General features: G+C 30.7%; 1 protein-coding gene across 5 annotated transcripts in view; it reads left to right on the top strand.

The window, feature by feature from the left end:
- LOC126741686 (protein sprint) overlaps window positions 1–14,044 on the top strand; it is a 188,003-nt gene that overhangs the window by 152,465 nt on the left and 21,494 nt on the right. For 3 of the 5 annotated variants that reach the window (XM_050448215.1, XM_050448219.1, XM_050448218.1), the window contains 7 exons: window positions 3,436–3,638; window positions 4,021–4,221; window positions 4,280–4,742; window positions 4,800–4,908; window positions 4,968–5,210; window positions 5,322–5,622; window positions 11,554–11,829. In XM_050448215.1, coding sequence (XP_050304172.1) covers window positions 3,436–3,638; window positions 4,021–4,221; window positions 4,280–4,742; window positions 4,800–4,908; window positions 4,968–5,210; window positions 5,322–5,622; window positions 11,554–11,829 — 1,796 coding nt within the window. The remainder of the gene's footprint in view (window positions 1–3,435; window positions 3,639–4,020; window positions 4,222–4,279; window positions 4,743–4,799; window positions 4,909–4,967; window positions 5,211–5,321; window positions 5,623–11,553; window positions 11,830–14,044) is intronic. The other 2 variants (XM_050448216.1, XM_050448217.1) reach the window with 2 other exon arrangements.

A 14,044-nucleotide genomic window follows, 5' to 3' on the forward strand; every position in this document is an offset into this window, starting at 1 on the left:
AAGACTTTTACCAGGAGGTGCCACATGACCCACTTTAAAATTGATAAAAAAACAGTTTTAGGCAAGAATAATGAAGTATTTATTTGTAGTAGTGTAGTAAAAATTACCTTTTTTCAATTAATGTATAGAAAAGTAGTTTATTGTAGAGTAGGTGTGCGAAAACTCTCCAATCTCGTAAAATTTTACCTTTGAATGATCATAACTTAAGAACGCATGCGCCGATTTTTATGAAATAAGCGGCATTAAACAGAGAATTGAAAGACCTTTAATAGGAGGTGTCACACGACCCACTTTAAAATTTAGGAAAAACTTGTTTTTTTCCAAGAATAATGCTCTATTTACTTATAGTAGCCTAATAAAAATAGTCAAATTAACTTTAGTATATAGAAAAATGGTTTACTACAAAGTGGGCGTGCGAAAACTCCCCGATTACGTTGAAATTTACGTTCAAACGGTCATAACTTAAGAACGCATGCGCCGATTTACATGAAATAAACGACAATGAATAGAGAAATGAAAGACCTTTAATAGGAGGTGTCACACGACCCACTTTAAAATTTAGGAAAAACTTGTTTTTTTCCAAGAATGATGCTCTATTTACTTATAGTAATTTAATAAAAATAGTCAAATTAACTTTAGTATATAGAAAAATGGTTTACTATAAAGTGGGCGTGCGAAAACTCCCCGATTTTGTGGAAATTTACGTTCAAACGGCCATAACTTAAGAACGCATGCGCCTATTTTCATGAAACAAACGACAATGAATAGAGAATTGAAAGACCTTTAATAGGAGGTGTCACAAGACCCACTTTAAAATTTACGCAAAATCTGGTTTTGCCAAGAATAATGCTCTATTTACTTATAGTAGTTTAATAAAAATAGTCAAATTAACCTTAGTATATAGAAAAATGGTTTACTATAAAGTGGGCGTGCGAAAACTCCCCGATTTCGTTAAAATTTACGTTCAAACGGTCATAAACGAAGAACGCATGCGCGGATTTTCATGAAATAAACGGCAATGAATAGAGAATTGAGAGACTTTTACCATGTAGTGTCACAATATCCACTTCAAAATTGATTAAAAAAAGGTTTTAGGCAAGAATAATGGATGATTATTTTGCATTAAGAATAATAAAGTATTTATTTGTAATAGTGTAGTAAAAATTACTTTTTTTAAACTAATATATAGAAAAGTGGTTTATTGTACAGTTAGTGTGTGAAAACTCCTCGAACTGGTCAAATTTGACGTTTGACCGATCATAACTTAAGAACGCATGCGCCGATTTTTATGAAATAAACGACAATGAATAGAGAATTTAATGACTTTAAAATGGAGGCGTCACATGACCCACTTTAAAATTTACGAAAAATCTGTTTTTGCCAAGAATGATGCTCTATTTACTTATAGTAATTTAATAAAAATAGTCAAATTAACTTTAGTATATAGAAAAATGGTTTACTATAAAGTGGGCGTGCGAAAACTCCCCAATTTTGTGGAAATTTACGTTCAAACGGTCATAACTTAAGAACGCATGCGCGGATTTTCATGAAATAAACGACAATGAATAGGGAATTGAGAGACATTTACCATGTAGTGTCACAATATCCACTTCAAAATTGATTAAAAAACGGTTTTAGGCAAGAATAATGGATGATTATTTTGCATTAAGAATAATAAAGTATTTATTTGTAATAGTGTAGTAAATATGACTTTTTAAATTAATAGATAGCAAAGTGGTTTATTCTACCGTAGGTGTGCGAAAACTCCTCGAACTCGTCAAATTTGACCTTTGAACGGTCATAACTTAAGAACGCATGCACCGATTTACATGAAATAAACGATAATGAATAGAGAATTGAAAGACCTTTAATAGGAGGTGTTACACGACCCACTTTAAAATTTACGAAAAATCTGGTTTTGCCAAGAATAAAGCTCTATTTACTTATAGTAGTTTAATAAAAATAGTCAAATTTACTTTAGCATATAGAAAAATGGTTTACTATAAAGTGGGCGTGCGAAAACTCCCCAATTTTGTGGAAATTTACGTTCAAACGGTCACAACTTAAGAACGCATGCGTCGATTTTTATGAAATAAAAGACGATGAATAGAGAATTGCAAGACCTTTAATAGGAGGTGTCACATGACCTCCTTTAAAACTTACGAAAAATCTGATTATGACAAGAATAATGAAGTATTTCTTACAGTAGTTATAAACAATGCACAATTTTAAATTGATGTATAGAACAGTAGTTTCCTGTAAAGTGGGGGTGCGAAAACTCCTCGATCTCGTCAAATTTGACCTTTAAACGGTTATAACTTAAGAACGCATTAGCTGATTTTTATGAAATAAACGACAATTAGTAGAGAATTTAAAGACTTTTACTAGGAGGTGTCACATGACCCACTTTAAAATTAACGAAAAATCTGTTTTTGCCAAGAATAATGCTCTATTTATTTTGATATATATTTGACTAGCTTAATAAAAATAGTCGAATTTATTTTAGCATATAGAAAAATCATTTACCATAAAGTGGATGTGCGAAAACTCCCCGATTTCGTTGAAATTTACATTCAAACGGTCATAACTTAAGAACGCATGCGCGGATTTTCATGAAATAAACGGCAATGAATAGAGAATTGAGAGACTTTTACCATAGTGTCACATTACCCACTTAAAATTGATTAAAAAACGGTTTTAGGCAAGAATAATGGATGATTATTTTGAATTAAGAATTATAAAGTATTTATTTGTAATAGTGTAGTAAAAATTACTTTTTTTAAACTAATATATAGAAAAGTGGTTTATTGTACAGTTAGTGTGCGAAAACTCCTCGAACTCGTCAAATTTGACCTTTGAACGGTCATAACTTAAGAACGCATGCTCCGATTTTTATGAAATAAACAACAATGACGCCTATTTACTTATAGTAGTTTAATAAAAATAGTCAAATTCACTTTAGTATATAGAAAAATGGTTTACTATAAAGTGGGCGTGCGAAAACTCCCCGATTTCATTGAAATTTACGTTCAAACTCAAACTTAAGAACGTCATAACTTAAGAACGCATGCACCGATTTACATGTAATAAACGTTAATGAATAGTGAATTGAAGGACCTTTACCAGGATGTCACAAGACCCATTTTGAATTTTATGTAAAAAAGCTTTTTCGTATGAATAAGGAACACTTTCCTCGTAATAGTTCCTAGTAACAGTAAAAATCACCTCTTTTAATTTTAAAAATATAGGACAGTGGTTTAATATACAGTGCGAGTGCGAAAACTCCTCGATTTCAAGCGGCCATAACTTTAGAACGCGCCCACCGATTTTCATGAAACAAACGGCATTAAACAGAGAATTAAAAGACCTTTAAAATGACTACTAAAGAAACCGGTTATTTACAACCATTAATCTTTTTGTTTTTTTTCTTTCCAGAAACGACCCCTTTCTGGAGCCCTACCTTTTGCAGATCAGCGATCGCCACAGCTCCCCCATAGGTGCAACATCCCCTTCGCCTCCACCGGCGAGGATCATCGCCGCTCCCTTACCGGCACCCTCCTCCAGGTCGATATCCAGAGAATCACTCATCTCATCCAACGGAGGATCTGATGCTAGCAGCGAAGGAAGCGAGGAAGAAGGTAAGAATGTTCTTCTCTTGTTCATCTTCTGATCCCTCTCCTTTACCTCTTCTCCATGTGATATGCGCAGGATTTTGCAATCGTTGGAGGCGTGTTGTGTGCCACGGATATGAACCGCGTCCGTCTTAATTAAATGTGAATTTTTTCACCCATATGCGGCAATTTGAAATTTAAATTTGCGGATTAGTAATTTATGTAACGTTGAATTAAATGTACGCCTTAGTGGTTCTTTCGTTGCAATATCGGCAACGTGTGACGGGTGTTATGCCTTATGGCACGTAAGCGTTCGTTGGCCTTGGCTTCTATGTTTTTCTCCTACTGTATGAAAGTACCCTGGTTCTTATTATTTCCTCACTTTGTTCATACCTGCATCTCTTCTCAGTTTTTTCAGGCTATGGTGCCACATGTGATATTAGTCTTATGGAAAGGGTGAGACAGTCCCACCCGATATGGTTCCTCCCGGGGATACAGCGCGCAGGCGCCTTCCACCTCCTCCAAGGCAAAGAGGAGGGATGCTTCGTGGTGCGGAAGTCCTCCCAAACGGACACCATGGCCCTCTCGGTCCGTTTACCGCCAGATAAAGGTCCATTAAACCGCACTTTATTAGTAGCAAAGTCTCGATAAACTTCACCTCCTTTTAGGTCCGTACATTGAACACTACCTGATCCACAGTTCAGAGGGGCGTCTAGGGCTCGAAACGAGCGAGAATCGTTTCGTGGACGTGGCCGCCCTTATTGCTCACTACGCGAGTTGTTGTGACGAGTTACCGGTCCAGTTGACCCTCCCGAAAGCGATCAGGGAGTCCAAGAGTCGACAACAGTTGTCCTCGTTGGCTCTGTTAGGACAAGAGTTCTGGAGCTACAGTCCTCCCCCCTCGGAAGCGTCCAGTCCGGACACGGACTTGGTACTGAACCTGAATCCCCTTATGAGTACTTTTAAGCAATCCGAGGTGGTGGACGCGGCCACGCCCAAACCGACCAGACCGAACACGCTGAATTTGCTCAACAAGAACGACCCGAACCACTTTGAGGTGACGAGGAGCAGGAGTTCTTTGAAGGGAGACAGTTTGGGGAGGAGTGTTCCTCCACCTCCCCCGCCTCCAAGGTATGCCCGTTCATTTGTTTAATGATGATTGTTTTGCGGGAAATTGTGTGTTTCCAGATGGTCGAAGCCGACCACTCCTCAAAACAACTTCACCGTTACCACCACCGTGACGTTCAGTGTGAACGCTCAAAGTCCAAACAATGAAAGGTCGATGATACCTTCGCAGGTAAGAATGATGGTGAACTATCTTATTGATGAATAGGTTTTTTTTTATGGATGTTTTAGGTGGAGGTGCTCCCATGTGATCCTAAAAGAATGTCTCCCGAAGGTCAGTGTAATAATTCGACCGTGTCTTCCAGAGGGAGTGTTAAGCATAGGAGTCTTAGCAATTTGACCTCGCCCAATTCGGTGTTGTCCCCTAGTTCGGATAGCGTCATGTCCCCTGATACTTTGTCGCCCCTGAGTGTTAGTAAGGGGGCGAGGCATAGTAAGAGGGCGAAACCGCCGAAGCTGTCCAAGCATTATCAGGTGAGAATGGGTTGAGGGAATGTTCTTAGGTAAATCGGGTTTTTGGAGAGTTTTGAATGTTTGCTAACACACAGCCAAGGAAAAATTCTTAATTCTGCTCAATTTCTACAGGAGAGCGACATCGTCGACTCACCCACCATGCTCTATTACAAGAGCGGTTTGGGTGACAAAATAAGCGACTACGAAGACGTCTGGACCAACGAGGGCACATTAATCAAACCTAAGCTAACCGGGAATAATAATAATGGGAGTGGTACTTTGTCTTCCCCGGATATTCTGCAGAATACTCCATCAGGAAATGTGGTGATGTCTTTGAATAATAATGTCCTTAGTCCTACCGAATCATTGCAAAACGGTGGCGTACAGAGGAGTATTTGTAGTACTCCTGTGTCTAATAACGGATCTAATAAGGGTAAGTAGTGAGGTTATATTATTTTAAAGAATATCCATACAAATATCGTTTTTTTGAGAGAATATTCCAGGTTTTTTTTAAAGAATCTTTCTGGATGGTTATTATAGAAATATGTAAAAAAGAGAACATTTTGACTATAGTTATCTAATATGCGAATATTTGGGATATTCACGGTTTATGGAATATTCCATTTCTAAAATATCGAATTTTTTAATAAATATTCCTGGATTTTTTTAATAGAGACACCCATAGCAAGAAATATATAAAAAAGGAAACTTATTCTAACAATATTCCAATACGTATAAGAATATTCAGAATATTTTTTTAAGAAAGTTTAAAATATTCAAGAAATCTCGTTTTTTTTAAAGAATATTCCAGTATTTAAAGGAATGTTCCTGAAGGGTTTTATGGACAAAGAAGGTTCTGATAAATTTTCTATTTATAATGAAAATATTCGGAATATTCTATGAACATGATAAAAAAAAATATTCTTAAAATCTCCAATTTTAAAAGAATGTTCTAATAAGGTTTTTGAGGGATTTTATAAATATTTACAAAAATCTCGATTTTCTAAGAATATCCCTGCAGAATTTTTGGTTAAAGAAATATATAAAAAGGGAGAACATCCTGATTAATTTTCTCACATGAGAATATTCGGAATATTCCATAGGTGCGATGAAATGAATATTCTAAAAATCTGGAAAAGTTTCGACTTATTTCCTATTGATTATAAAAATATTTAGAATATTAAAAATGTTACAAAAGCTCCAGAGTATTCCAGTATTGTAAAGAATATTCATGGTTTATAAAATATTCTGAATGTTTGATAAACATGACCAAAAAAATTTTTTGAAAACCTCGAATTTTTAAAGGAATATTCCTGGATTTTTTATAATTCTACTACTAAATCTCGATTTTTTAAAGAATATTCCAGTATTTAAAGGAATATTCCTGAATGGTTTTATGGACAAAGAAGGTTCTGATAAATTTCCTATTTATTATGAAAATATTCGGAATATTCTGTGAACATGATAAAAAAAAAATTCTTAAAATCTCCAATTTTGAAAGAATGTTCCAATAAGGTTTTTGAGGGATTTTATAAATATTTACAAAAATCTCGATTTTTAAAGAATATCCCTGCAGAATTTTTGGTTAAAGAAATATATAAAAAGGGAGAACATCCTGATTAATTTTCTCACATGAGAATATTCGGAATATTCCATAGGTGCGATGAAATGAATATTCTAAAAATCTGGAAAAGTTTCGACTTATTTCCTATTGATTATAAAAATATTTAGAATATTAAAAATGTTACAAAAGCTCCAGAGTATTCCAGTATTGTAAAGAATATTCATGGTTTATAAAATATTCTGAATGTTTGATAAACATGACCAAAAAAATTTTTTGAAAACCTCGAATTTTTAAAGGAATATTCCTGGATTTTTTATAATTCTACTACTAAATCTCGATTTTTTAAAGAATATTCCAGTATTTAAAGGAATATTCCTGAATGGTTTTATGGACAAAGAAGGTTCTGATAAATTTCCTATTTATTATGAAAATATTCGGAATATTCTGTGAACATGATAAAAAAATATATTCTTAAAATCTCCAATTTTAAAAGAATGTTCCAATAAGGTTTTTGAGGGATTTTGTAAATATTTACAAAAATCTCGATTTTTAAAGAATATCCCTGCAAAATTTTTGGTTAAAGAAATATATAAAGTGGGAGAACATCCTGATTAATTTTTTTCACATGAGAATATTCGGAATATTCCATAGGTGCGATGAAATGAATATTCTAAAAATCTGGAAAAGTTTCGACTTATTTCCTATTGATTATAAAAATATTTAGAATATTCCGAATGTTACAAAAGCTCCAGAGTGTTTCAGTATTGTAAAGAATATTCATGGTTTATGAAGTATTCTGAATGTTTGATAAACATGACCAAAAGAATTTTTTGAAAACCTCGAATTTTTAAAGGAATATTCCTGGATTTTTTTAATAGTTTAAAATTCTCCTACTAAATTTCGAATTTTTTAAAGAAAATTGCCGATTTTTCCCATATATATGAGATTATTTGCCATATACTTTAGGGCGATAAGAATATTTGAATATTCCACCAACGAAAATTCATGACATTTCCAATATTTTAAAGAATATTCTCGGATCTCGTGATTATTAGGACATGAGAGAATATTTTGATATGTAGAAGAATATTCCCACAATTTTATAATATATATGAGAATACTCGAAATATTCTTTAAGAGGGTTATTTCCAAAAATCTGGAATTTTTCAAAACTACATTTTTTTAAATTCTTCTGAAAGAAAATGTATAATTAGTGGCACTTCCTATACAGAAGTGAATATTCCGACAATAAATCAGAGAATATTAGATATTTTAAACTAATTTAAGAATATTCTCGTATAAAATTAGTAATAATAAGTCTCGAATTTTTTGAGGAATATTCTAGGCTCTTAAAGCATTTTCCTTTTAAAGATTTTCGAACCAAGAATTATGTAATGGAGTGGATATTCTAAATTCCCTGAAAAGTATGAGAACATTCGAAATATTTCATCAACGAATATTTACAAAATTTCGAATTTTTTAAAGAATATTCTAGGTTTTTTTAGACAGAGGCATATAGAGACCAAGAAATATTCAATTGTTTTGAGACACCAGCCAAACAGAAGCGAATATTCCCACAATTTTATACGCATTATGAGAATATTCCATAAAAGTAATTTTTTTAAGATTCTTACTATAAATTACTAGGACAAATAATAGTTTGAATTTTAACGAAGAATAATAACAATATATGTATGTTAACAATATGTCAATACGTTTGAGAATATTCAGAATATTTTTTTTTAAGAAAGTTTAAAATAATCAAAAAAATCTCGATTTTTTTGAAGAATATTCCAGTATTTAAATGAATATTCCTGAATGGTTTTCTGGACCAAGAAGGTTCTGATAAATTTCCTATTTATAATGAGAATATTCGGAATATTCCATAGGTGCGATGAAATGAATATTCTAAAAATGTTTTAAATTATATTCCTACACAAGTGATAGAAGCCAAAAAAAAATTCCGACATTTCCGATTGATTATAAAAATATTTAGAATATTCCGAATGTTAAAAAAGCTCCAGAGTATTCCAGTATTGTAAAGAATATTCATGGTTTATGAAATATTCTGAATGTTTGATAAACATGACCAAAAGAGTTTTTTGAAAACCTCGAATTTTTAAAGGAATATTCCTGGATTTTTTATAATTCTACTACTAAATCTTGATTTTTTTGAAGAATATTCCAGTATTTAAAGGAATATTCCTAAATGGTTTTCTGGACAAAGAAGGTTCTGATAAATTTCCTATTTATAATGAGAATATTCAGAATATTCCATAGGTGCGATGAAATAAATATTCTAAAAGTCTGGTAAAGTTTCGACTTATTTCCTATTGATTATAAAAATATTTAGAATATTCCGAATGTTGAAACCTTGAATTTTTAAAGGAATATTCCTGGATTTTTTTATAATTCTACTACTAAATCTCGATTTTTTTAAAGAATATTCCAGTATTTAAAGGAATATTCCTGAATGGTTTTATGGACAAAGAAGGTTCTGATAAATTTCCTATTTATTATGAAAATATTCGGAATATTCTGTGAACATGATAAAAAAAAATATTCTTAAAATCTCCAATTCGAAAGAATGTTCCAATAACGTTTTTGAGGGATTTTGTAAATATTTACAAAAATCTCGATTTTTAAAGAATATCCCTGCAGAATTTTTGGTTAAAGAAATATATAAAAAGGGAGAACATCCTGATTAATTTTCTCACATGAGAATATTCGGAATATTCCATAGGTGCGATGAAATGAATATTCTAAAAATCTGAAAAAGTTTCGACTTATTTCCTATTGATTATAAAAATATTTAGAATATTCCGAATGTTACAAAAGCTCCAGAGTATTCCAGTATTGTAAAGAATATTCATGGTTTATGAGATATTTTGAATGTTTGATAAACATGACCAAAAGAATTTTCTCAAAACCTCGAATTTTTCAAGGAATATTCCTGGATTTTTTTATAATTCTACTACTAAATCTCGATTTGTTGAAGAATATTCCAGTATTTAAAGGAATATTCCTGAAGGGTTTTCTGGACAAAGAAGGTTCTGATAAATTTCCTATTTATAATTAAAATATTCGGAATATTCTGTGAACATGATAAAAAAAAATATTCTTAAAATCTCCAATTTTGAAAGAATGTTCCAATAAGGTTTTTGAGGGATTTTGTAAATATTTACAAAAATCTCGAATTTTAAAGAATATCCCTGCAGAATTTTCGATTAAAGAAATATGTAAAAACATGCTGATTAATTTTCTCACTTGAGAATATTCGGAATATTCCATAGGTGCGATGAAATGAATATTCTAAAAATCTGGAATTTTTCAAATTATATTCCTGCACAAGTGATAGAAGCCAAAAAAAAGTTTCGGCTTATTTCCTATTGATTATAAAAACATTTAGAATATTCCGAATGTTACAAAAGCTCCAGAGTATTCCAGTATTGTAAAGAATATTCATGGTTTATGAAATCTTCTGAATGTTTGATAAACATGACCAAAAGAATTTTCTCAAAACCTTGAATTTTTCAAGGAATATTCCTGGATTTTTTTAATAGAGGCACCCATAGGTGATAGCAAGAAATATATAAGATATTCTTAGATAAGAATATTCGGAATATTCCACCAACGAAAATTCATGAAATTTCCAATATTTTAAAGAATATTCTCGGATTTCGTGATTATCAAACGAATAATAATTTGAATTTTAACGAAGAATAATAACAATATATGTATGTTAACAATATGTCAATACGTTTGGGAATATTCAGAATATTCTTTAAGAAAGTTAAAAAATCTTCCATTACATATCCAGAATATTCCATTTTTTTAGGAATATTCCTGAATTTTCTGTAATACCAGTGTAATAAATAAATATGCATTTTTCCCAAGGGTTTTCTTAAAAAAAAAGAATATTCCTTTAAATTTTTGTTCAATGTCCTCATATGAATATTCTTATCAAGATTATCAAATTTTTAAATATTCTTATTTTCAGAATAACCAAGCAGGTATCGCTGAATATTTTTGTCCTTACCACATAGATTAGAAAATCTAGGAATATTCACGGCATTTCTTGAATATCCCCAGAATTTTTATAGAATATTCTTGTACGTCACAAAATTTTTTAACTCGTCGCTAGCTGCGCCTATATTTTTAAAAAACCGGGAATATTCCTTTAAAAAAATAAAATATTTAGAATGTTTTTTAATTTATTAGATTGTCAGAATATTCCTGCACGTTTCGGTGGTATCACTAAATCACTTTAATTTTTCTTTAAGGCCTTAATTAAGGATAAACTGGGAACATTCTTTAAGAAATTATTATCTCTCTATTGGATATTCTCTTATTAGCTGGAATATTGTCGAAGTATTCGTTTCTGTATATGTAGTGCACTCATTCAAAAACTGGAATATTCTTCAAAAAATGAAGATTTTGAAAATATGTTGAACGACTTTTTTAAAGAATATTCATATAAATCTCGTTAAAATTTTTATGGAATATTCTGGCAATTCTTAAAAAATCGTGAGAATATTCGCTTTCATTTGAGTGGTATTATAAAATTATTGAATATTTCTTGGTCTCTATATGCCTCTGTTTAAAAAAACTTCTTAGAATATTCTTTTTGCGAATATTCGTTGTTAAAATATTCCGAATATTCTCATAAAAACACTTCTTAATTTCTAATATGGTCCAAATATTCTTTTAAAAAAAAATCATTATCTGCTATACTAAAGGAATATTCCCAACAATAAATGTGAGAACCTTCGAAATATGTATAAAATCGTTGATGCGCAGCCTATCATCCACCACAAACCGTAGATCATCAACTGCTCACTCCCGTAGAATCTTCTGTAGAAGAGGGAAAACAGCAGAGTCCCTTCTACGCGGAACCTGCAGACTCTCTGTCCTCTCTACAACAGTCTGCGGCTGTAGCAAAGCGTTTGGTGGTCACACGACCTGCTCCGGCTGTACCGATTTACCACAGACACTCGAACCCTCCCAATTTGAACTCCATGAAGGTTTTGAGTCCTACGGGCGAGAGGGCGGAGGACGGGGGGGAGTTTAATGGCGGTAAGTTTTCGATTATTTTATCAAGAATATTCCTCCTGAAGATGATTCTCTGATCGGCTATAAGAATATTTGAAATGTTTCAAAAATTGGGTGGAAAATAACATATATAGAAAAACATGATCAGAATATTCACAATGTACTGAATATTCTTTCAAAGTTTGGGAATATTCGATAAAGATGTTGATTAAATATTTTATGAATTAAAAATATATTTTTGATTAATTTTCTTTTTTTTATAGAATATCCATATAGTTTCTCATTTACACAATATTACATTTATTCTTAGGATATTCCAAACCAATATAAATTTTATTTTGAATATTCCTATATTCTCAATTTCTAAAAATATAAATATTGAATAATGTATGAATATTCTTGCCAAAATTTAATCAATTTATTTCAGGAATATTCTTAACAAGACAATATCCCAGTTAATTTAAGTATATTATGTTTTTTATCAACATGACAAAAATATTCATCAAATACTGAATATTCTACGATTTTTTTGTTCCCAATTATTTTTTTTAGGCAAACAAAGAATATTCATATATTTCCTTTTTGCTTCTGGAATATTCCAAAAAAATATCTACTTTTATTCCTTGAATATTCCTAGACAAAAAAAAAACAATTATTCAACAGAAAAATATTTTGTTTATCTTGAGAATATTCCCATTTTCAAATCTTGTGTACAAGAATATTCTAAAAAATTATGGTCTAACGTATATTGTGAAGCATATTCCTGGAAAGTTGATTATTCAAACGAAATGTTTATGTAGGAATATTCTGTTTATCTTTTTTTTTCTGTTTCTTTCTGTTTATATTATTTTTTTAAGAATATTCATTTATTGTCTTCTTGGTCTTGGAGCATTTCATAAATGCTATGAATATTCCAGGAATCCTTTGAAAAAATCAAATGTACAATTTATTTATTTTAAGAATATTCCAAAATCATTGAATCGAAGAGTATTTGGAATAACCCATTATGGTTAAACATTCATGAAAAAAATCATTTTTCAATTTATTCGAGGAATATTCCTTAAGATAATATCCCAATAAGCTTGGGAATATTCTCATATACTCCATTAAATTTTTATCCCTGATTATTTCTATCTGAGTAAAGTATATTCATTTATTTACTTTTTGTTCCTGGAATATTCCAAAAAAAAATTGTGGTTTTAATCCCTAAATATTCCTAGACAAAAAAACCAGTTATTCCAAAGAAAAATTCATGGAATATTCTGTTTATCCTATGAATATTCCTTGAATATTTTCTGAACAATATTCTTGGATTTTTTAAATAAAGATTATGTGACACAACATCGAATATTCCGGCAATTTTTAATCAACTAAGAATATTCTATTACAGAAATATTCAGATATATTATTGAGTGTTCTGTGGTTATTTGTTAAAGAATATTTTTGATGATTTTTCTAATTTTGGAATAGTTGGCTATGTTCCTCAAGGTGTGTTTTTTACGCTTGAATATTCATAAAAAAAAATCTGATGTACTATTTGTTCAATTCTGGAATATTCCTAGCGAGAATATTTATGAGAACATTCGATATTTTATAAGTATGATAAATGTATTCATAAAATACTAAATGTTTGATGCATTTTTTAAAGAATGTTCCCGAATTTTTGTTCTTGAAAGAATATTTCTAGATTTATTATTGTTTCTGGATTATGTCTAATATTCCTTAAAACTTTAAAAGTACTGAATGCGAAAAATCACTGGAATATTCTGGAATATTCTGTAAATATTTCAACAATTAAAAAACAAATTCAGCTATGCAATTTACACATAGTTCATAAAAATCCAATATCCCAATAAACATGCGAATATTCGGAATATTCTATAAGAATATGCAGATAAGATATAAATATTTATTTAAGAATATTTTTATATAAGCACTATTATAGGCGATAGAGAAAAAAAGAAACGTTCGAAAATTGAATGAGACAGAAACGAATATTCTAATAATTAAAAGAATATTTCTGATTAATTCTCCCTTTTAAAGAATATTCATAGAATTTATTATTTACACGATATTTTATTTATTCTTAGGATATTCCAAAACAATATAAATATTGTTTTGAACAAGAATATTCTTGAATATTCTTATATTCTCAATTTCTAAAAATATAAATATTGAATAATGTATAATGAATATTCTTGCCAAAATTTAATCAATTTATTTCAGGAATATTCTTAAC

Source organism: Anthonomus grandis, chromosome 10 (assembly GCF_022605725.1).
Source record: "Anthonomus grandis grandis chromosome 10, icAntGran1.3, whole genome shotgun sequence".
In the NCBI taxonomy this organism is placed as follows: Eukaryota; Metazoa; Arthropoda; class Insecta; order Coleoptera; family Curculionidae; genus Anthonomus; species Anthonomus grandis.